This window comes from Diorhabda carinulata, chromosome 6 (assembly GCF_026250575.1).
Source record: "Diorhabda carinulata isolate Delta chromosome 6, icDioCari1.1, whole genome shotgun sequence".
Taxonomy (NCBI): domain Eukaryota; kingdom Metazoa; phylum Arthropoda; class Insecta; order Coleoptera; family Chrysomelidae; genus Diorhabda; species Diorhabda carinulata.
This window is the reverse complement of record NC_079465.1, coordinates 2938398-2964430: the sequence shown is the minus strand read 5'-3', so window position 1 is coordinate 2964430 and position 26033 is coordinate 2938398. Positions and strand designations below refer to the sequence as shown.

Genomic DNA, 26033 nt, shown 5'->3' with positions numbered 1-26033 from the left:
TTAATTTTCCAAAACAATAAGCAACTGCATGGCTATAATTATTCAAAAAATATTCTATTCCGTCGACTGCCAAGGAACATATTAATTTCATGGACTACCTGAAAGAAGACCTTTCGAAATTACCTGCTCTAATTCTCTCAGACCGAAATTACAGGTATTAAGTCCAGGTCGCAGGCTATAATATGGCTAGAATATGTCAAGGGTTGCATTATTTATTAGATTTGTCATGCACATGATGTATTTCAGGAGGTTTTAGGTGGTTGTTTGGTAAAGATTATTTTAAAAAAAAAATTGATATTTGTTCACATAAAAACGCAATTTATTAAATGACCGAATACCAATAAAAAAAAACATCTCGTCTACCGAAATTTATAGTTCTGGTGTCACGAAGAAAAGTAACAAAAACAAATTGTGGGATAAACCTCCATCGAGAAAATCAAAGCCCTTTAGATCGTATCCCTTCACGAAGAAGTGAACTAAACTCAATATAAAGCAACGTCTTTAACCCTGATATTCCCAAAAGAGACAGCCTTTCCACGGGAAAGAAAAAAATATGTTCCTATTTGGTGTATTAACTCATATCAGAGTCGTACTAGTATTGAATGTTGAAAATCCGCTCGAAATGTAGAAAGAAAACTTGTTATCTTAGCACACTTTGAATAAAGATCGAAAATACGAAGCTAATCAACTTCGTGGAACAAATTTTCAATGATTAGTCATACATTTATGTTAAAAACGATGTCATACAACTCCCAAACTGTATTTTAAAGGCCGCTTACAAATACCTAACCTCAAAAAAAAAAGACAGCTGATCTGTCAAAGTCAAAAGTAACTAGATTGCATGAAACAATCGGATGAACCTAATCTGCGCATGCTTTTGATGAAAAAACTTTGCGTCTTGCAATGCATTATGTGAAGCGGCCTTTAGGAAGTCTGTTAACTAACCCTAACTGCACGTTTTTATTATAAAACATCGTCGATGGTGGATGAAAGTCTTCGACGGTAGCCGATGGCTATGTAGATCATTCTATTCACCTGTAGATGGCTACGTAATGCCCGTTTAATGCTCTATATTTCAACGAAGGTTTTATGTGTAAAGAACAATCGTAAACTGTCAAATTGACTGATAAATTTTTAGGTTAGAGCACATCTAATTACTTAATGACGTCAACCGTCTCATGCAGTTTACCAAATTTGGTATTTTCTAGTTGAAGGTTGCGATGAAATAGATTTTTTTTGAAATCTTGAGTTTATAACTCCCCAGGGATCATCTAAAATCGTCATATTCATATAGCATCCTTAACCTCAATCTTAACAACTGTCAGAAGACCAAATCAAAGATCTTTACAAATTTCCAACCAATTATTTCTCATTCCGAGACTGACATTTATTTCTGACCTAAAATAAGACTGGATCAAAAGGTTTGTCTATTGGTTGACAATTTTAAAATTTAAAAAACTGTACTATAGAATAATTTAAAAAAAAAACTGTATTTAGACACATCTCTCGTACTTTTCTAACGAATTCGTGCACAAATGTTTAGTCCTCTGACTAAAACTGTTTTTGAAATGTTGGCGGACAGTCTACCACATTTCTGACATAATAAAATGACGTTCCATGTCATTTGTCATTTGTCATTTAAAATAATGATTGAAATGTCAGAATATATGTTTTAACATACTCTATATTAAGTTTAATTCAATGCAAACAATAAAAACTGTACGAACAAATATTAGTTATTTCCTTTTTGATGTTAGTACGCGCCTGTTCCTTTCTCAAATCATCCAATACTGTGAAAATCTCAGAGGTCAGCAGCAGGGTTAGAAGAGGGTGAAAAAAGAGGTTTTCTCCCTAAGGATCGATTGAGTGACCGCGGAATTGCGCCCTGATATACATTAACTCAAAGAAACATTGGAGAATTTGCTACCATAAGCTTCTTTCCTTTATTGTTTTTAAATCGATGCTTCCGAGGAATCGAAACTTTTTCGATTATAAACACCCAAAATAATGTTTAGACAAATAAGATTGTCAGATTATTAGGGAATTTCCTATACAATTTTGTTTAGTTTATTGAATTTTCTTTCTGCGTTCTTTCAATTTGATCGCAATCACAATTTATCCATAAATCGTTGATTGAACTGTTTCAACTTAGAGTCTAGTTGGTTCGTTTTTAGTTGGACAACTTCATGAGGGTTGTGGTGGGTTTGGTATAGCAAAAAACCTACTTAAAACTACTTCTTCTTCTATATCTTTCCTAATCCTGAGTCTAGGTTGGCACTCCATCTCTTTAGGAGTCGATCTCTACTCCATATTCATTTTGGAGTTTTGTTTAATCTAATTCCGAGCCCAATACGTGATTCGTAAGGAATTGGGCAACGAAAACAAACAAATTTTTCACTGCTAGACACCTTTCCTCAAAACCTAAGAGGTAGCTTCTCCATTTGAACTTTTCTTGTCTATTTGACGTCTTCCTCATCATCAACCTTTCGGTTATTATCCCCTACCAAAACTCTTTCTATCTTTCTTCGACAATCTCCTAACTTCGTGAAGTCCTTCATTAGCCAAATGGTTGACAAAAGGTCTTTACCACCCAACGAAATTTTATTTGAGCAAAAGCTACCCAAAATTAAACCATTCAAATCTGTCTACATCATGCAAAAGAAAATTTTTCCTATATCAGGGCTATCACATTGTAAATAAATTAGTGACGGAACGATATTCACTATTTATTTCACACCCCCTGTTATCATTGACTGTTGTATACCCAACTCGGCGCTTTAATCGCATGTTATGCATACAAATTGATTGTTTTAAGGTTGATGCCTTCATATAGAGAGCACCCGACGTGTAACTCGAGCTTCCATTACATTTTATGACGCATAAATCCAATATTCACACACTGATACCGATATCCTCGGTATATATATCAATTTTTTCGTCCTGAACTGATTTAAGTAATATTCATTCGTGAATAATAATAAAATTAGATTTATTTCCATTTAAAAGGGATACTTACAGCCACCCTACTCTCTTTTAGATCGAGCCTCATGGCTAGGGCTTCTCTCATAAATACATCAGGATAATGACTAGCGATGAATGCCCTTTCCAACTCTTCTAGTTGCCAACTATTGAAATTAGTCCTACTTCTTCTTCTTTTCGAAGCGGCGCTTTCGGAATCTGCTTCGCCGCTACTACCTGCGCCCCCTGCAATTAAAAATACTCCATTAACAAAATATATAGCGTCTTATTCATAGATAATATTTTTTGTTACCTCCAAGTAGGAAGGAAGTTAACATAACTTGAGTATCATAAAAAAAAGGTCGCGATAAATAAAAAACGTGTAATTCGAATTGATTAACAAACACGTTCCGTTAGAAACTAGATGTTAAATATAACAAACCTTGTAACTATAACATATTAGATGTCAATGGTACTTATATCCATCCATCGTACAATATATGTACGGTTTTAGGGCTGTTCTACCGTCGTCGGTTGTGTCTTGCTCTTTACGTTTCAAACAACACGAGAAGTTAGCATCTTAAGAAGCTGACACTATTTTGACTGTCAGCGAACTACTTGAACCTGACGTTGTTTGAGTTCTTATCTCTCATAAATACAAACTTTTGTTTAAAACACTTGGAGTTTCATAAGAAATTCGAGATTTTGTATCATCTGAAACTGAACATTATAATGGTTTCATTTGAAATTAACCTTGTCTTGTAGTTTCATAACAAATATGAACGAATTTGTGCAGTTTTATCTGAATTACACGTTATTTCTTGTAGTTTCAATTTAGAGCAAACATCTACCAGTTTGAAACAAAAATAAGTCTGAGATACACTTGGTGTTGTAGTTTCATAAATAATACCCGAAGAATTATGTAGTTTCATCTGAACTAATCTTGTCTTTTAATTTCATCAAAAATACGAACTAATGTTTGAAATATAAAGTTTTCTTTGGCTTCGTTTGCAAAAATCTTAATCTTGTAGTTTCATCAAAAATACAAACTAATTTCTATAGTTTTCAATTCGAATTTATCATATTCATTGTAGTTTCATCTAAAACGAACATCTAGTAGTTTTAAACGATAAATAAACAAGTCTGTGCTTCATTTGAGACACACTTGGTGTTGTAGTTTCATAAATAATACCCGAAGAATTATGTAGTTTCATCTGAACTAATCTTGTCTTTTAATTTCATCAAAAATACGAACTAATGTTTGAAATATAAAGTTTTCTTTGGCTTCGTTTGCAAAAATCTTATTCTTGTAGTTTCATCAAAAATACAAACTAATTTCTATAGTTTTCAATTCGAATTTATCATATTCATTGTAGTTTCATCTAAAACGAACATCTAGTAGTTTTAAACGATAAATAAACAAGTCTGTGCTTCATTTGAGACACACTTGGTGTTGTAGTTTCATAAATAATACCCGAAGAATTATGTAGTTTCATCTGAACTAATCTTGTCTTTTAATTTCATCAAAAATACGAACTAATGTTTGAAATATAAAGTTTTCTTTGGCTTCGTTTGCAAAAATCTTATTCTTGTAGTTTCATCAAAAATACAAACTAATTTCTATAGTTTTCAATTCGAATTTATCATATTCATTGTAGTTTCATCTAAAACGAACATCTAGTAGTTTTAAACGATAAATAAACAAGTCTGTGCTTCATTTGAGACACACTTGGTGTTGTAGTTTCATAAATAATACCCGAAGAATTATGTAGTTTCATCTGAACTAATCTTGTCTTTTAATTTCATCAAAAATACGAACTAATGTTTGAAATATAAAGTTTTCTTTGGCTTCGTTTGCAAAAATCTTAATCTTGTAGTTTCATCAATAATACAAACTAATTTCTATAGTTTTCAATTCGAATTTATTATATTTATTGTAGTTTCATCTAAAACGAACATCTAGTAGTTTTAAACGATAAATAAACAAGTCTGTGCTTCATTTGAGAAACACTTGGTGTTGTAGTTTCATAAATAATACCCGAAGAATTATGTAGTTTCATCTGAACTAATCTTGTCTTTTAATTTCATCAAAAATACGAACTAATGTTTGAAATATAAAGTTTTCTTTGGCTTCGTTTGCAAAAATCTTAATCTTGTAGTTTCATCAATAATACAAACTAATTTCTATAGTTTTCAATTCGAATTTATTATATTTATTGTAGCTCATCTAAAACGAACATCTAGTAGTTTTAAACGATAAATAAACAAGTCTGTGCTTCATTTGAGACACACTTGGTGTTGTAGTTTCATAAATAATACCCGAAGAATTATGTAGTTTCATCTGAACTAATCTTGTCTTTTAATTTCATCAAAAATACGAACTAATGTTTGAAATATAAAGTTTTTTTTGGCTTCGTTTGCAAAAATCTTAATCTTGTAGTTTCATCAAAAATACAAACTAATTTCTATAGTTTTCAATTCGAATTTATTATATTTATTGTAGTTTCATCTAAAACGAACATCTAGTAGTTTTAAACGATAAATAAACAAGTCTGTGCTTCATTTGAGACACACTTGGTGTTGTAGTTTCATAAATAATACCCGAAGAATTATGTAGTTTCATCTGAACTAATCTTGTCTTTTAATTTCATCAAAAATACGAACTAATGTTTGAAATATAAAGTTTTTTTTGGCTTCGTTTGCAAAAATCTTAATCTTGTAGTTTCATCAAAAATACAAACTAATTTCTATAGTTTTCAATTCGAATTTATTATATTCATTGTAGTTTCATCTAAAACGAACATCTAGTAGTTTTAAACGATAAATAAACAAGTCTGTGCTTCATTTGAGACACACTTGGTGTTGTAGTTTCATAAATAATACCCGAAGAATTATGTAGTTTCATCTGAACTAATCTTGTCTTTTAATTTCATCAAAAATACGAACTAATGTTTGAAATATAAAGTTTTTTTTGGCTTCGTTTGCAAAAATCTTAATCTTGTAGTTTCATCAAAAATACAAACTAATTTCTATAGTTTTCAATTCGAATTTATTATATTCATTGTAGTTTCATCTAAAACGAACATCTAGTAGTTTTAAACGATAAATAAACAAGTCTGTGCTTCATTTGAGACACACTTGGTGTTGTAGTTTCATAAATAATACCCGAAGAATTATGTAGTTTCATCTGAACTAATCTTGTCTTTTAGTTTCATCAAAAATACGAACTATTGTTTGAAATATAAATATTTCTGTGACTTTGTTTTCAAAAATCTTAATCTTGTAGTTTTCAATCAGAATTTACTATATTTATTGTAGTTTCATCTAAAACGAACATCTAGTAGTTTGAAACGATACATAAACAAGTCTGTGCTTCATTTGAGACACACTTGGTGTTGTAGTAGTGTTGTAGTAAATAATACTCAAAAAATTATGCGGTTTCATCTACACCAATCTAGTCTAGTAGTTTCATCAAAAACACGAACTAATGTTTGGAATATAAACGTTTCTATGGCTTCGTTTGCAAAAAAAACTTAATCTTGTAGTTTCATCAAAAATACGAACTAATTTCTACAGTTTTCAATCGGAATTTACTATATTTATTGTAGTTTCATCTGAAACGAACATCTATAAACGATATATAAACAAATGCTTCATTTTGTAGTTTCATAAATGATACCTAAACACTTAAGTGGTTCTATATATACAAATATAGTCTAATAGTTTTATCAAAATCACGAAATATGGTTCGAAATATAAACAATTCTGTAGCGTCATTTGAAGCAAACTTAATTTTTGCAAGAATATCTCGTGGTTTTAACCTAAACAAACAATTCTGCAATTCAACATGAGACAAACTTGAGCTTGTAGCTTCTATTTCAAACAATCCCAATCTTGTAGTTTCATCAATTGAATGAACTTTTGAATCTAAAGTTTCGCTAACTATCACGATGATATTAATCGATTATTTAGAGAATACTAAGAAAACTGGTTGAAGTTGGCAACGTTTAAACTCGTATTTACCGAGCGGGAGGGAATGAAATTCTACTAGTAATTCCAACAACAACAACAACAACAACAAAAAAACGAATCTATATCGTTTAAAATTTATCTGAGGTTGAAAATAAATTGGTGAATGTGGCCGTAAAATTATTTTATCTCTCTCCAATAAAGCTGCCATTGGCGGGATATGACATTACGTAAACCGCCGCCGTCGGAGGCGAGTTCTGTTGGCGTAAAATCCAATATGCAAATACCGCCACTAATTTGTTATTGTCGAATTGAATCGTATTCAATTGTAGCTTGATTTACGTATATAGAGAGAGATTGCTTCGAAACCATTGGTCGACGGATTAGCAGCGCTGCCAACTTTACCAATTTACCAATTCACCAACCAGTGTCGTAACATGATAATAAATTATTCAAATTTTGTATTCTACTAAAGAAATAACTTTTTTAAAACGTTTACATCTGGATTTTAGTAAAAATTTCCTGTTCCTACCAATCATTTCTTATTGTTTTTTTTTATTACAACAAAACCAATACAATTTTCAAACATATTATTAAAATTCATCGCATACACTTTTCATTTATAGTTAATAGCCGTAACTAAATAAAGAAATTACCTGCTAACTGCCGTAAAATAAGTACTTTGTCGGCATCATATTAATACCGTTTTTCAATACTTATTTCTATAAAGTTGGCAATAATGTCTTTTTCAATGAACGTATCAACTATATATAGTGTCGATGAAGTTGTTTCAATTATAAAAATTAACGAGCATCTATCTTTATAAAGTTAGAACTCTTTGAATTGTATTAGAACTAACACTAACACTAATACGTAAGATTTTGCACTTCACTTTCGCACTTAACACTTACGAGACTGAAAATTTGGAATCTCTATATTGTTTGGGTGTCGATTTCGCTTGTTTATTCCCATAGTTGAATCCCCCATAGTTTCAAGATTCAATAACATGGAATAAAATCGATAAACTCAGTTGTATTGAACCGAATCCATCATTTACTCCGGACCTTGCACCGGTAGAATTACTATTTGTACAAATCCATAGGAAAGTTTTTTAATGACTCAGATTAAACCGACAGCATTAGCGGAATTAGTGGACTCATTTGGTAACAAGATGAATTTCGTGAAGGTCTTCTAAAATCGTCTGGTGTGCCAGCAAACATCGATGCTATTTGTAAACTTGTATCGTATGATAATCTTGTGACATATCCTGAGATTGAGGCGTTAATTCCACTCGCATACATTCGATATTGCATGTACATTTGGCCGTCAAGAAGATTTGAACGCATAATTTGGAAATCGCTCCATAAAAATCTCACGACAATTGTCTGGACATGACTTTTTCATTCGAACAACGTGGAACAGTCAAATCTGAATGGTTTAAACGTTTATAAATAGTTAAAAAATCGAATTGATGGTTCATCCATCGTACAGTCCTTATTTCACACCCAATGATTTCTTCTTGTTCCCGTGGATTGGAAAGTAAATTGCGAGGTCAACGGTTATCGCTGAGGAAAGTTTGTCCTTCTGATTTTGCTTTTGTTTTCCTTTCTGTTATCCTTTGAGTACCTGGATAAATTAACTTGACATTGTTTACCAATATAAAGTAAGTATTAACAAAAAATTTTGGCTGAAATGCCATTAAGTACACGTTTACTTCAAATAGTTCAAATGAACTTCAATTATCTGTCACTGACAATGACAGCTGACAATAATATACACAATTATCGAATATAATCGATTCCCTAGTTTATTTTAACGACGCTAATGCGACGATTGACGAATAGCTGTGTTTACTTGTTAATTAGACCCTTTATCAATTTGTAACTATTACGTTTAACGCCTTTGTCGTTAGTAGTGTTAATAGTTTTAATAAACCTATCGATTTTAGCTAATGCGATTGCGATTATCATCGCACATCGTATTATCTCGATGGAAATCGAATTATTTAATCGATTAGACAAAATTGATGATCGAGAAATTATTATACAGAAAATATTGTAACCAATGAAAATATTCGTTCCATTTTTGATTTCAGCAAGCTTTCGATCAGTTCGTATTAACAATAGGGGGTGTCAGAAGTTTCAACTATCTTGGCTTGACGTTAACACAAGATGGAAGACTGAAAATACAAAATACAGAGTAAAAAATTGGATAGCTTGAGAGTAAATCAAAACAAAATGGAGGAAGAACAACTCAGATGTGTAAAAAACAAAAAAGAAAGAAGGAAAAGGGGTTTGACATAAGAAATGAGATGGAAAATGCACAACGACGCATAATATGAAATAAAATAGAACAAAAGACGCATGACAGAAAAGAATGGAAACAGATGTGGGGAAAGGAGCTTGAGGAGTAAGATAAGTTTGATCGATGATTGTTAAATCATTAAACATGTCTTAAATAGTTATGATAATGACGATCCCGAACCACTACTCCATTTTGTCTCTAAATGATGACGATCTGATTGTATTTCTGTAAAGAAACACTATTTTAAATAGCTTGACATTATTATCAATATCAAATTTTCTTATTTCGATTCGAATAACGGAAAAATACAAAAAAAACAAAACTACTACACAACAAAATGTATGACTTGTCACTTGTCTTTGAGTCAATGCTAATAACATCAATAACCTAACTAACTAAAATCATAGAACTAAAAGAAAAATAATGACAGATGCGAGTGTATCTAAACTTGTAGAGAAAATATCGATTTGAATGATTCGATGTCATTAAAAATTCATTTAATTAATAATTATACGCTACGCGTGAGTTATACATAATTTAAATAGATGATAGATATAATGTATGGTTGTAGTTACGTAATTATCGTAATTATCATGTTATTATGAATGAAAATTAACGTAGGAATCGACATAAGTTGTACGGAGGTTGAGGTTAGGTAATACAGCATTGTTTGTTTCATTAACATCAAATTTGTGGGTGGTGATTCGTTCGCTTTCAATCGAAAGTTTCATATTTACTTAAATAGTTTTATATCGTTCCAATCACAAGGGTTTCGAAAACAATCGATTTTTAATTCACGAGAGCGAATTACGAGAAATGATAATCGATTATTTGCGATTGCTTGTTTGTTTGTTAATTTGAAGACTATTTTTGACTACCATAAGCATTTTTTTTGGTATTTTTTATTAATAAAACTCACATTTCACGCATTTTTTGGTATTAAAGATCTATCATCGTCAAATTTCCACTCACAATTGTATTTTCAATGACAGATCCGTCCGGTATATTAATTTGATCAGTACCGTTGGCTAAAATAATCACGATGCCTTTTAAGGAAACGTTTTTACCGAAAATAATATCACCGCATACCGTCAACGTGTCTAATTCCAAAAAATCTGGTATCGAGGAGAATCTCGACAAGCAATCGGAAACATTTTTGAAATGTTTGTCACCCAGCATAATCAAGGGAGTATTGGGGAACATCCTTTTCGGGGACATCACTAACGAGCCATTATTTAAATTATACACATTACTCATAATAAGTACGAGATCAGAAGATTTTTTCACTGGTAAGAAACGACTTCTTGGTACGTTTATACCTATGCTATTTTCGAAATATTTCATTCCAGCTCCGATTGCAGTTTCTAGCTGTATGACCTTCCGACCGTTCTTCAGAGATTTATGATTCACTATTATTTCCAATTCGAGGAGATCTTGCTTCATATTTCTATCGATCGAATCGAGTTTCACCCAAATATTATTAGTGTTGAAATATTTGAACATTTTTATAGATTTGAAATCGTTGATATGATCGTCTGGTACCTGCGCTAGTTCTAATAAATTTATTTTCCCCTCGTAGTTGATTAAAGTGCCACCTTTAATATCCGCTTTGGTTTTTTCGGTTACTTCCATGACGAATTCGTGAAAATGGCGCGGTTGGTTAGGATTCAAAAGAAAATTTAATATTTTGAAATCGACTGTAGCGCCCAAGTTATCTATGTTTGATACGTAGCAGTACGTTTTTCCTTCTTTTATGAATTTTTCTAATAATCCTGAATTTTTGAAACTTTCGTAAAAATCTCCATGTCCTGGAGGGTACCAGCTCTCCATTGATTCTTCCACGTTTCCCACTTCGGCGACAGGCATGAGCGTCTCTTTACTAATACGAGGATAGCAGGATTGGTTGAATGTGTGAACATTCGAAATCCCTTTTTTGTTCAAAATATTTTCAGTTTCGGTATCGGTATTGAAAGAATTCATTAGTACCAAAGGCACATCTACTTTATAAGCTTTATTCAAATTATCTATTTGTTCTAAAGTTAATTCTAGGAAATTTTTACCATCTTTTACGATTATCATGGATTTGGGGCCGCTACATCCCATGGAAGTACCCAATCCGCCGTTCAATTTCACTATCACTAATTTATTGAGCATTTGGTGTACCGTACAGTTAGTCGGCGAATCTAAACAATCGTAATCTTTAACAGCTTCTTCTGGTAACTTTTCGATTTTATTCCAGTCGATTACAGACGTTTTGTTTTGCGAAAATCTGGTGAATAATTTTGTAAAACCGTTTAATTGGGTAACAGTTTGTTGGGACTTTGAAGGATCCGTCGTGGAAATGAGTTTGTTCAAACATACTTGTAAATTTTTTATATCAACATTCTGCATTTTTGCTACATCATCATAAGTATTTGTTGTTGTCAATCGAAATGTCATATATGTCAGTTTACTAACCTCAAAATTGATCATGTCAATGTTGAAAATAAATCACAAATTTAAAGCTGCACAAAATGAACGCGAACATGACGCTGGGTCACTTGTAAACATAACCTTAAAATTGCATAGTTTATAGAGAAATTTGAACGGTGATCGATCAGCAGTCTTATCCAAAATTATATTAGAAAAGTGAGGTTATGTTTTTGACGTATTGTTTCATAAAGACAATGCACCAGCTCACAAATCCGTTATTGCAATGACCAAAATTAACAAATTAAAGTTTGACTTGTTACCTCATGCTTCCTATTTACCGGATTTAGCTCTCTCGGATTATTTTCTGTTACCAGACTTGAGAAAATGGCTCGGTTGTAAAAGATTTCTCAACAATGAAGAGATGATATCGGCACTTTCTTCATATCTCTTACACCATTAAAAATAATGCCGCATACTATAGCTCTACGTTTTTATGAATAATTTTTGTATGATTTGTGAAATTTTCAGATTTCCAGCTCTACTAATTCCTAATATACAGGGTTTCAAAGTTTACTTTCATTTTTTTTTCTTATGGCAACTTGGCACTTTTATAACTTTATTCATATCTTTTAAACCGTTCGAAATAGAGCCTCATACTATAGCTCTACGTTTTTATGAATAATTACTATATGATTTGTGAAATTTTCAAAGTTTCAGCTCTAATAATTCCTAATATACAGGGTTTCAAAGTTTACTTTCATTTTTTTTTCTTATGGCAACTTGGCACTTTTATAACTTTATTCATATCTTTTAAACCGTTCGAAATAGAGCCTCATACTATAGCTCTACGTTTTTATGAATAATTACTATATGATTTGTGAAATTTTCAAAGTTCCAGCTCTAATAATTTCTAATATACAGGGTTTCAAAGTTTACTTTCATTTTTTGTCTTATGGCAACTTGGTATTCTCATAACTTTATTCATATCTCTTAAACCGTTAGAAATAGAGCCCCATACTATAGCTCTACGTTTTTATGAATAATTACTATATGATTTGTGAAATTTTCAAAGTTCCAGCTCTAATAATTTCTAATATACAGGGTTTCAAAGTTTACTTTCATTTTTTGTCTTATGGCAACTTGGTATTCTTATAAATTTATTGATATCTTTTAAACCGTTAAAAATAGATCCTCATACTATAGCTCTATATTTTTATGAATAATTTTTGTATGATTTGTGAAATTTTCAGATTTCAAACTCTATTAATTTCTAATATACAGGGTTTCAAAGTTTACTTTTATCTACTAGTGTTTTTTTTTATATTCAAATTGAAGCATGGTCAAAAATTGTTGATACAATTAGTTTTTAAGAAAGAATAAAATAATAATACATTCCGATGATGATAAAAATAAACTAAACTTTCTAATAATCAGCTAAAAAATCCGCTTTTCAGTAAAGTTAAACTTCACGGCAACTAAGTGTTATTCATTGAAAGAATTATTGTCTGTTCCCAATCAAATCGATTCACCTTGTACATAAAACAAAATGTTTTTCTAACTGTCTCGTAATAAATATGATTTATTGAATTTCCTGTATTGCCGCTGGCCATAGTTTATATACGCGGCAGTGAGTGACTCTGAGGACGGAGATATATGGACGAGATAGATAAACTTTTCGTTTCCCATAAAGCGAAATATGTGGAGATATCGCTAGGGAATACGTGGAAATAAGATGGATATATTTATCAAGATCGAATTCTCGATACATATATTTCTATTTTTCTTTTCTTTCTCTAAATATATTTACAAAGTATACTGAAAGGCGCTACATACGAGGGTGTGTTGATATTTAGTAATACAAAATTTCAACTTTCCCGATTTCGAACGTTATTTTCGGTTTGTTTTTAATCCAATTTACTCACACTCTTTTCTTTGTCTTATTAATTCTCCCATTCCATTGTTTTTCACTTATTTTCCTTCTGTAATCGATTTATCTACCTCTTTTTTGTTAATAGTACAATCTTCGTTCGTCGTTTCTCTATTTCTTCTTAATCTTTTAATTTCATTCTCTTTTATGTTTTATTCTCTTTCTATTTACTTCTCGTTTGGTCAAAGTACTTCCCACTTCAGCCATTCAGGCGCTACATACGAGGGTGTGTTGATATTTAGTAATACAAAATTTGTTTCTTCAACTTTCCCGATTTCGAACGAGATTTCCGGTTTGTTTTTAATCCAATTCACTCACAATCTTTTCTCGGTCTTATTAATTCTCTCACTCCACGTTTTTCCCCTTATTTTCTTTCTGTAATCGATTTATCTACTTCTTTTTTGTCTATAGTAAAATCTTCGTTCGTCATTTCTCTATTTCTTCCTAATCTTTTAATTTCTGTCCCTTTTATGTTCTATTCTCTTTTTATTTACTTCTCATTCGTTCAAAGTACTTCCCACTTCAGTCATTCAGGCGCTACATACGAGGGTGTGTTGATATTTAGTAATACAAAATTTGTTTCTTCAACTTTCCAGATTTGCTTCTCATTTATTCAAAATACTTCCTACTTCGGTCATTCAGGCGCTACATACGAGGGTGTGTTGATATTTAGTAATAAAAAATACACAATAACACTGTCTAGCACACGTTTCGATCAAAAATTAACGTCTTCAGAGATCTAAAGTTAGATAATCTACTTCGGAACAAAATAAAAAGGAAAAAACTACTTGTAGGAAATTTCAAGGGTTAATTAACTGTGGAATGCTCTAAGAGAATTTGTAATCGATAAGATCATTCACAAACAACCCTTTAAAGCTATTACAAATCGATCTTTAAGCCCCCATCAATTTCAAATTGAATAAATACAAATGAACAAATACTAAAGGGACATATTTTCTTGTAATAAATTAAATAGAAATGGCTTGTTCAATTTTCCGAGCCAAATTGAATGTAGATAAGTGTGCATGTCGAATTCAGTTTGATAATTTTGACTTTTTCCGGACCTCCGACTATTTCGTGAATATGATACATAGCTTTCAATTCGTTACTCCGTATAAAATTTTCTGAGATAAGAATTGGTCGGCGAAAGTCAACTTTTATTGCCGAAATCAATCTATTGTATATACTTATATAAATACGAGGGTAGACAAATATGTTAGAACTAGAAATCGCTTAGTGTTAAATATGGTGAGTAATTTCGATATAAACAAACAAAACTACTTTATATCATGAACCGTTTACCAATTGACTAAATTTGGGTTAAACCACGATGCCTATAGCACAAAAACCAATCAGCAATCGTATTCCAATGAAATTGAACCGATGGACGGTTAAATCCCTATTTTCGATCTATTTTTACTAAAATAAAAGATAAAACACCAACTAATGAATCAACTAACATTGTATACGAAATGCCTTGTTCAAATTGTGGCAAAAAGTACATTGATAAATCGAAGAGGTCACTCACCAATTAGATAACCTCTCACAAAAGCGATATCATGACAGCGACAAGTTTTACTCAAACTTTTGAAAAATTCAATAGAAGAAATTAAAAGCCATCGACAACCAAGTTACCTCAACTAAATCAAGCTTCACTCATAACGACTTAACCTATAATTAATGTCATTCATAAACTAACCAATCAATATTCACACCAACCTAACCTAATCTAACCTCTAAAAAGTCAACGTCATTCATAACCTAACCAATAAAAATTAATAACGATTCCTATAGTTATTGAATATTGAATTTTGAAGTTGATGACATGACAGGTGTTTATTAGCGACAAGTTTTACCATGATGAATATGTCAAAAACGTCATATATCACCCAGACTTTTGAAAAAAACAAATTCTATAAAAGAAATTGAAAGCCATCGACAACCAAGTTACCTCAGCTTCACTCATAACGACTTAACCTATAATTAATGTCATTCATAAACTAACCAATCAATATTCACACCAACCTAACCTAATCTAACCTCTAAAAAGTCAACGTCATTCATAATCTAACCAATAAAAATTAATAACGATTCCTATAGTTATTGAATATTGAATTTTGAAGTTGATGACATGACAGGTGTTTATTAGCGACAAGTTTTACCATGATGAATATGTCAAAAACGTCATATATCACCCAGACTTTTGAAAAAAACAAATTCTATAAAAGAAATTGAAAGCCATCGACAACCAAGTTACCTCAGCTTCATTCATACAACTTCACTTATAATTAATGTCATTCATAAACTAACCAATCAATATTCACATCAACCTAACCTAATCTAACCTCTAAAAAGTCAACGTCATTCATAATCTAACCTATAAAAATTAATAACGATTCCTATAGTTATTGAATATTGAATTTTGAAGTTGATGACATGACAGGTGTTTATTAGCGACAAGTTTTACCATGATGAATATGTCAAAAACGTCATATATCACCCAGACTTTTGAAAAAAACAAATTCTATAAAAGAAATTGAAAGCCATCGACAACCAAATTACCTCAGCTTCATTCATACAACTTCACTTATAATTAATGTCATTCATAAACTAACCAATCAATATTCACATCAACCTAACCTAATCTAACCTCTAAAAAGTCAACGTCATTCATAACCTAGCCAATAAAAATTAATAACGATTCCTATAGTTATTGAATTTTGAAGTTGTTGATTCTAATGTTTGTTAAGATTTAAAAAATGTATGACACTAATAGATGTACGTAATTCATTATTATTATTATATTTTTATAAGATACTTGACCGTAATTTCTGTCCCACACGATGAATACATAGGTATTCGGAAACTTGGAATATATTAATGCGATTTGATGTTTAATTTTGCCACGATCCCACTAAGAAAACGATTACACCGTTCAGTTACAAGCAAAAACACTCGTTGCGTCTCGAACCGAGCTTAACGTAAAGATCCAGGGCACAAATCGATTATGGAATGTAATTTACTCCACTAGATGGAGCTTTATTCCAAAAACAACGCTTGCCGCTTCATATCTGGTACTAGCAGAAAGTCTGTTGATCCTAAACAGTCGGTTGTTACGCTATAGGTTATTAGATATATCTAGAATTTATGATTTTGATGATAAGAAGTGATAATTGGAAAGGACAGGGTTGTATCTGCCCTCGTAGAAACGAATAATCACCTCAATATTGTTTACTATTTGTAGATATTTCTATATCAACGTTTCAGTAGGATTTACTTACTTAGTTTCACTATAACGAGTGTTAAAATAATTTTTCAGTACCATTCGAACGAGGTATTAATCAAACAACAACAAACTTTTCTTTATCCCCTCGTATGGACGTTAAGTAGATACACAACCTACGAAACGACATTAATTTCGAAATAATCCAGCAGTAGTAAACATGGTCACTGATAAAATGAACCTATTAACGATTTCTTGGATACTTAATCCTATAAGTGAAGGCTATAAACAAGGATTTGGAAAATGAAGAAGACATTTTTGAAATATCAATCTGGTTTGGTTTGTTGAAATTGTGTATATATATAAGCGTGTAATATGAATGCGTAGACAAATCCATTAAAAGCGGAAACATCAATTTCTTTCTTTGTTACTTGTTTTTTTTTAAACTTCTAAACGTACCTCAGCGATTAAATTCAAGATAATAATCTAGAAAATGGACGAGATGAATGAGAGAAGATAATTTTTTGATTTAGAAAACCACGAACAAGTTAATTTAAGGTATTTAAGAACCGATTTAGACACCAAGAACCTTGGATAGCAGACGAATTGGTCTACAACATCGATAGGAAACTGAGCAGCTACATTCCTGCTAGACCATCTAGTTCGATGGCGAAAGAACTGGAGGTGTATATCGATGGTGCCTCTTAAAGATACTGAACACAGCGTAGATTGTTGGCAACGTTGCAACCAAGCATTTCTTGAAGAATTCTTGTAGCCTCTCGTGAAAAACAATTCCAGCGGAAATCCCTATTTAAACTATTTCACAATTTTACATTATCTATTTCGTGATTATGACTAGCAATTTGCTCGGAAATATTCGATTTTAAATAAGCTCCGTGCTCTTTAAACCGGACATTAACTAATCTTTTAGTTTGTCCCACATACTTACCGTCAAATGTTGAAAATTCGTTCCTAACAGGCCGGAAAGGTGTACCAGAACAAATTTTTGTTCTTTTTTTACATTTTGATTATGGAAAAACATGGTTTTACATAGAAATTACACAATTTTTATCATAACCGTGATACTCCTCAAGATAAATTCCTCAAAGTAATGTTCTGGAGTCACTACTTCATCTCCAATTCACGGATCTTATACCAAACAACAAAGATAGAAGTCACCATCTTGTTATAGAAATAAGGTTAGGTTAGATTAGGTTAGGTTATGTTAGGTTAGGTTATAAAACAGACTAACGTTTATTTTACTTTATGTGGACGACTTCCTTCTTATTGGAAATGATTTGAGGGATCTACAAAACGTAGAATCTTTCCCAGCAAAACTATTTGAGATGAAAGTTTTGTGAAAATTTTTTTTTTTTTGGAACTAGTAGTTAATTAACCATATAATGAAACTGGGAGAAAGAAGTTTATCGAAAAACTCTTAATTAAATTCAATTTGAGTGAGTGTTGAGTAAAATCCACCCCTATTGGAACTAATTTAAAATTAGGAGTCGGTGAAGGGACGCCGATGGAAATAAAATCTTATCGTGAATTTATTGAATGTTTGGACTACTTGAAAATAACTACCGTGTCTGTCAATTGTTTGTCAGTATCTTATTTCGGTAGATTTAAATAATAAAACAGATTTTGCATTGAAAAGTACAATAAAATATGGAATTAGTGTGTAGAAAGAGTTCAAATTGACTATTGACACATGTCAACAATTTTGCACAATGTCTTTAAAAATACAGATTCCTGTAATTCATCCACCGAACGGAAATTGCGTTGGAGAATTACGGAAAGGAAATTAAGTAGATGGATTATCAAAATTAAAATTAAAATTAACAAAACGACGTTAAATAGTGGCGTTTATTTTTTAAATTATCGGTTATAAACAGAAATAATATTTTTAACATTGTTAAAACCATATTCATAAATTAACCTGCAGGTAGAGCATACAGCACGCCGTAAATCATTTTCAAACTTTTGCACGTGAATTTACTACATACCTTTCAGCTGGATATTAATAATATTTAAATTAAAAGAAATAAAAACCAACAATAGATTTATTTATCTGTTTAGTATAGGAGCCATGCAATCGAGGCGTACTCAAAGTCTGTTAATTTGCTAAATATTGAAAAATCATCTGTAATATTTTCGAAAAATGGGCAAAAAGCTTGGACTGAGCACCCTTATCTGCTTTTCTCTTGATACATCCTCACATTTTCACTAGTTATTGATCACATTATTGATTTCGTACGTTGGCTGCTACTTAAGTTTAAAAATATGGCAACATTGATGTAAATATGTCAAACTTGTCAAATCTGTCAAATCAGGAACATTCTCGTTTGTCGTGGATTGAACCAAAATCATCATGTCAATGAACTCGCTTCGATTTTCGGTGATGATCCCCCGCGTTTCCCTAATTTTCCGAATTCGGTCGTGGTTGCAATTCGCCACAAGATGAATTTCGGTACTGTTCGTAAATTGGTATTGTATAGTGAAATTGAGACATATTTGGACATCAAATTCATTCGTATACATTCAATATTGCATTGACATTTGACATTTGACATTGACAAAAGATTGGATATCGCGTAATTTGACAATCAAATCAAATATAGCTCAAAAACTCAAGCGTGCTGCTTCAAAAGTTGTAATTAAACAACAATCGATTGTTTTTGTTTTTTTTTTCGGAATAACCGGACACCGTTTCATTAGTCCAACGTGGATGGGTCGATTCTGAATCGTAAAATAGGATTTGTGTACCGAAAAATTAAGGAAACTTCGACATGCTTCGACAATCGGTTCAAACGCATTACGTTAATGGAGAATATTTTGGAAAGCGATAAAGCCGAAATTTAAGGAGTGTCAATATTCAGTTTTCTTCAGAAGGTGGTAAGAAAACGGAAACGGTTCGAGTTATGGTGTTGATTCATGAAGAAATTACAAACCGCAGCCCGGAATTTCTTATTTGCTTCAAGTCGATCTTGATTTTATCAAATATATTATTCAAATAACCATTTTAGAATTACCAAAGGCAATATTACAAAATGATTTTACCAGATACTTATGAACGTATTTCAATACAACAATAGATCAAATTATATGCACGAAATTTATAAACTCGATAGAAAACGAGTTTGTTAAACAAGTTGAGAGACGAAGAATCCCCGTGCCGAATCTACCATAGTTTAACGAAACATCTTAGGAAGGTCAAGAATTTATAATAAAGTTTCGTAGACAATCGATTCAGTTTTTTTTTAAAAAAAGAACATTGACAATCCTACAATTTCGTGTTAATAACATGCATTCCGGATAGGGTGGATTTTAAGCAACGCGCAGCTATAATGTAGCGGTAAATTGAGTGAGGGGCCGCAGTATCCCGTTGAAATATCACCCCCCAGAGTCCCATTTACCAGCCAGAGTCTATTATTATTGTATAGAACAAATCAGAAGGTTGAACAAGAGCGAACTTAATACTAATATAAATCATCGCCAAATAAAAATGTAACGGGGGATTTAGGAAAACAACCGGGAACGTTGCTTTTGGCTTTTGCGCCCCTTAGGGGCGACGTTTGTGTGCGGTTAAATAGCTTGTTATTCCATTAAATATTGATGATGTGTTTTGGTTTATGTTGGCGTTTTTCTTTTATTGGATTTCGTGGTTTATTGACTTCTTGCGTTTATTCCGTTTTCCAACGTTTAAAAAAAATTATATCGGTATCTGTATCATCATGTTTTTCTTCGTCTGCGACTTCTCCTTCATTTTTTTCTCACAATTACGTAGGTTCTCGATTCTATTTTACTTTATTATCAGTATCAGTATCGTCAGTATCTACTGGCGTACTACACTCCATATCTTCGAACAGATTTCTATTTTCTAGTTTTTTATTTCATTTTCTAGTCCTAAATTCCTCTTTATTACTTCTCTGCGTTCTCTTCCTTCTTCTATATCTATATTTTCTATCCTATTGAGTATTTTCCTTTCCAACACATCCAGCTTCTTTTCGTTAAGAATCTCCTCCAAATTATTAACTTCCTGTCGTCATCCTTGCTTCTAGATTCAATTTTATCCCTCATTATTACTTTCCTTTGTGATTTTGTCATTGTTATGAACATTTTTTGTATCATCGTCGACTTGTAAATCCACAAATTTTCTATGTTCGAATGTCATTTTGATAAAACTCATTATCTCTTTTGGGATGTTCAGATCGTCCATATTGTTGTACAAATAACTTCTATTGATAGTTTTTTTGAAAAATTAATTATATTCATACCGCATTCTTCGCTTGAAAATATAATTTACGAATGACAGCACCTTGGGTTAGAAACGTCAAGTCAAACGTCAAACTTGTCATGTTTGACATACGAAGTGTTATTAAAAATGGCGGCGTCACATTCGGGATATTCCCGTGCTCGATCTCTTACAGTAACGAGTCGTCGAGATGTAAATATCGGCGTTCCGTTCGTTTACGAAGTTCGAGAAGTTTACCAAAAACCGGAAATTTATAACCGCGTGTTTATTCTGATGGTTGTTTTAACGTTCGGCGTAGCTGTATTGGTGTTTTTTATTCTGTTTTACATCCAAGGAAAATTCAGTTTCGGTTTATCGCCCAACGAGCATGTAATGGGCAAACACGCCGTCGATATGACCGCCAAAGAATTCGCCGAGGTAGAAAATAGAATACCTGGGATTCATGTATAATTTTTTCATCATTATAAACATAATAAATATCAAACTACATGTTTCGACTTACTAATTTCATCCAACTTATTATGATAGAGCTCGGTCAAGTTGTTTGGAAGTTATCCACCATCTTGATCGGCGAAATTGGAAGATGGTTGGTCTATCAGAAGACTGGTAACTCGTTTAGGTATTAATTTTTCAAGAGAACATCCCTTTGAATCGATTTTTAGTGGTGCAAATGCAACAAACTGTTCCAATCGATAAATCACACGATTTTATTCACCAACATGAAAATTGTCTTGCTTATATCGCACGCGTTTTATTCTGGCCAGCAAATAGTCCTGATATGAATTCCATTGAAAATTTATGGGAGTGGTTGGTAAAAATAGTTCACGAAAGGAATTTTCGTTCCAGAAATCAAGAAGAGCTATTGGAACAGCTTGGGAAGACCTTGAAATTTGATTTTGATTCTCCTCATACTAAGAAGATCAGAAAAAGTTATCGAAAAGATTGAAGCTCTAATTAATTATTCATCAATCATTTTTACGATACAATATTTGATCCAAATTGCAAAGTAATATAAAATTTAATGTTTTCATCTTCTTCATCGTTGACTTCTTCGGCTTTTCGAGGTTTTCCAAATCTCTATAAACTCTTAGCACCTTTTGGTTTCAAATGAGACCTCACCTTTGCACCAGAATGTTATTTTTTTTTCTTGTACTTTTTTAGCCAAATCCTTTTTGATATATCGAACTTGAAGTACCACCACTTTGTTTTTTTTTGCATTTTTTCATATTCACACTTGCAATCTTCAACCGGGACAGCGACTCCATGCCTCCCTAGAACTTCTTCATGCTCTTCCGGCTTAAAAATAGTGACCTTCTTTCTCAAATCTTCCCCAATCAATCCAAACACCCCGCAGAGGATTATGGGTAATCACGTGACGAAACAGCCTTTGGACTTAGCGGATATTGCAACTAAACCTCAAATCCGAGCTCAAAATACACTAGGATGTGGCGGGATTTGCTACAAAATAACAGTTGTACTGAATTCAGCATGGAAAAATCTATAAGAAACAATATCGAAATCAACTGGGTCTAGTATAGGTCCAGACTTAAGCCAACTTTGGCCCTGGCTTGGAAGTCGTTATTGGCCAAGACTTGGTGGGAATCTGGGATGATGAAAATGTCCCTCGCTTGGTTTACAAACCTAGAACAAGCCTTAAACATATAAAGAAATGATACTAAGCTCTGCCAAGCCTGACTGATTATAAAATGGTCGAGGTCGGGTTACCCAGATTCCAGCTCGGCTTGGGTGACTATGGAGAGGCCGTGGCTGAGTTAACCAGACTTCAAACAGGTCTGGGTCATTATCGGTTTGTCGAGGCAGGCGTTGGTGCAAATTGAGCCCTGTCGTTCAAGTCTGGGGGCTTCTACATGAGTGAATGCAAATTCTAAAACCAGTATCTAAATCCAGCATCGTTTCAAACTGTTTCTACTCTACCAGAAGAAGAAGTTCCTCTGGAACTGGCTGAGTTTGAATCCAGATCTTAATTTCAACTTAGCCAGTAACATCTTCTTGTGGTAGAGTTCCTAGCAGCAAGAAGGAAAGCTTCTTATGGAAGTAAGCGATGTAAAAGACAGATTTTGGTAACACCAGCAATATTTCCTTGGTATACTTGTGGGAAAGACACTGCGACAAGTTTGAACATAACGAAAACTATTCAGATAGATGTAAGGGAGTTTAGAACCGAGGTGGAGGCGGTAAAAGCCAAAGCGTATTCAGTAAACGAGGTTTTGGAAGAAGTACATTCGAAAGTTGAGCTTAACTGCAATCACCTATGTCGTTTGTTGATAAATATTACCTCTAAGTTGGTTAAAAGCAGGTAAATAAGTTGGTAAACAGAATTATAGTTTTAAAACACATTTCATCGACAAATTTCTATCTTCTATTGTTACTTTGTCTATTAATTTGAAAATAAACTACACCTTGAGGCAACAACATTTGGAAACATTAAAAATTATGGCCCCATTGTATTTATTAATATTAGTTGTAAAATTATCGTAACGAGATGATTATAGAGGAACGTAGATAAATCTGTTACAACAAATTTCGAAATAAGTTTGATAGAAAGCGGTGCTGCTGTTGGCGCCCATTTTAACTTTATACACCCGGAAATTTTCATAGAAACCGATCAGAACGAAGCCATTTTCCGTTACCATACGATCCAAAAAACCGTGGTCTAATTTTAATCTCAGAAACACGGAAATTTCAAAACTAACCTAACATAACCTAACTTATCAAGGTTATGTTTACAATCGAATTATTTATTAATGAATTTTTAGTATAATTCGTTCTAAATGAACGAAAAAAATATCCGTGGATGGTATTCATCCGTGGACAGTATTCATCCGTGAGTTATTGTAGCTGAAATTAGGATTTTTACGTGGAGGACGCCAGAATCATGTTTCCCGACGTCCCACAGGAACCATTCAAATACAATACTAGATTTCGGTGCAAAAATTGACAGAAATTTTCAAATAATTGCGGTAAATAGATAGAAATTCGTTTGATGAAGCCAAAATATCTGGGTGTTTGGCGTCGTCGAGTTAACTTCCCTGTAGACGACGTCCACTTTGAAATCTCAGGTAATTTATGGTCTGATGATGTCTAATAAAAAACAGGATTGTCTGGTATATTAGTATCAAGAAGAAATCGCAGAAATTATTACAAAAAATGGTTGGGAACGGTGATTTAAGGGCTTTATTCTGAAACCTTTGGAAGATTACTTGTACAAACAATTAGTTCATTTAGAAGCCTACAAATTGTAATATTTTCATCAATTTTGTTGAAAACTATCATCAGAAATTAAGATTCATGAGAATTTTCAATAATTTTTAAATTTCAATCTTACGACATATTTTATCTATGGTTGTTAATATACAAAACAACTAAAATAAATTTGTAGTAGTTATATTTGTAACATAATTATAAATTAATTATTTATTGACCCATAAAATGAACTTAGATAACGCAATAACCTCACTGCAATACAATACGAATTTTATAAAATTAATCGAATTAAATCCCCGATATTTTCTACGACTTCTAGGACGACTCGTAACTCTTATTTGACATTTGACGTTTTTATGTCGAACGTCAAAACGTGTTGTCATACAAGTGACATACGTCAAAAAGATTTTTTCGCGTAATTAGACAATAGCTCGATGGAAAACCTGATTGGTGCGAAGAGATTGCTGGAAAAACCAATCTTAGAAGACGAATCATTCGTCAAGACATCAAATACTTTTGAATCGATGGTTCATCCGTCGAATAGTCTTTGTTTAACATCCAACGCAGATCAAAAATAAGCTGCGACGTTTTATTACACAAAAGATTGAATTATTTCATTTCGTACGACTTTTCTTTCTGATATATTGATCTGTACCATCAAATCTGGTATATCTGGAGTGGTTTCGAGCTCAAAAGGTACAATATCAATAGATCTAGAAGTAGATATGCCATTTTCCAGTTCCAGCATTACCACAAGGTTTTCCCAGAGGTACCATGCTTGTTGTTTTCCGCATTTGCAAACTATTTGGGCTCCGTTTTTTGTGGTACGCGCATAGTTTCGAGATATCAGATATTTCTGATATAAAATGACTACCGAGAAGGTTTTTTTTTCGTATTAAATGAATGGAACGTACCTTTGCCAACTGTTTCACTACCACTATCTTCACTTGGTGGTCCAGGCGGAGCCCTTAGCACTTGTGTAAGTCCGTGCGGATATCTGGGTCTATTCAACGGCGAAAACGCTCCGTGCATTCCCAATAATTGAGCGGCGCCTGGGAATTGTAATAAAGGCGCCCAAGGAGGTCGCGGTGCCAGATGGGCAGCCGCCGCGGCGTACAATTGAAGCGGAGGGGGCAGTACCCCTGATTCCAGTACCATTTTTTATTTCAGTTTCAATTATACAACACTACACTAAGATTATCATACACGACACTTCATGTTTATTTTATTTTTTTTTTTTTCAAATATATATTTTCAACGCGTTTTTAGTTCCATGGTATCGAGCAATTGAGTTATTCACGAAATGAATCCATGTGCACTAAAGTCCAACACTCAATACATGCGTCTCATACCGCTCAACTCAAATCACTAACCCTATTCCATTCGGCTCAACGGTAGGCGTGTTGATATCAAACAAAAACGAATATCTTTCGTTCGATTGGTCGAAATCGTGCCCGCCTATATATTACATCCCTCCCAATTGTGGTGAATATCATTATTGAGGAATGGGGCCCATGTCAATATGTTTGGTTATTTATTATTTTTTGCTTTGATAGCTTTTTGGTGTAGTTGAATTTAGATGATATGTTATTTTTTTTTTGATAAACTGATAACGGCGTATTTTTAGGAATTTATAGGTATAATTAAGGTTCTTTATTATTGTCGGGGTTTAATTGGAAATTATTGTTTTTCGAAGTATCATAAAAACTAATTAAATATGTTAAATATGAAATTTTTTAGGTACTTATTCGTTATACTAC

The 26033-nt window shown here is 32.6% G+C and overlaps 2 protein-coding genes across 2 annotated transcripts in view; both read right to left on the bottom strand.

Moving 5' to 3' along the window:
• The window catches only part of LOC130895684 (homeobox protein unc-4-like), a 39344-nt gene extending 13701 nt beyond the window's left edge, over nt 1-25643 (bottom strand). The window contains exons 1-2 of the mRNA XM_057803148.1: nt 25188-25643; nt 3017-3204 (exon numbers count right to left, since the gene is read on the bottom strand). Coding sequence (XP_057659131.1) covers nt 3017-3204; nt 25188-25431 — 432 coding nt within the window. The 5' untranslated portion in view covers nt 25432-25643. The remainder of the gene's footprint in view (nt 1-3016; nt 3205-25187) is intronic.
• On the bottom strand, nt 10107-11642 carry LOC130895679 (UTP--glucose-1-phosphate uridylyltransferase-like). The gene has a single exon (XM_057803140.1). The coding sequence runs from the start codon at nt 11620-11622 to the stop codon at nt 10171-10173; it is 1452 nt and encodes a 483-aa protein (XP_057659123.1). The 5' UTR covers nt 11623-11642; the 3' UTR covers nt 10107-10170.
• Nucleotides 25644-26033: the final 390 nt, after the last annotated feature.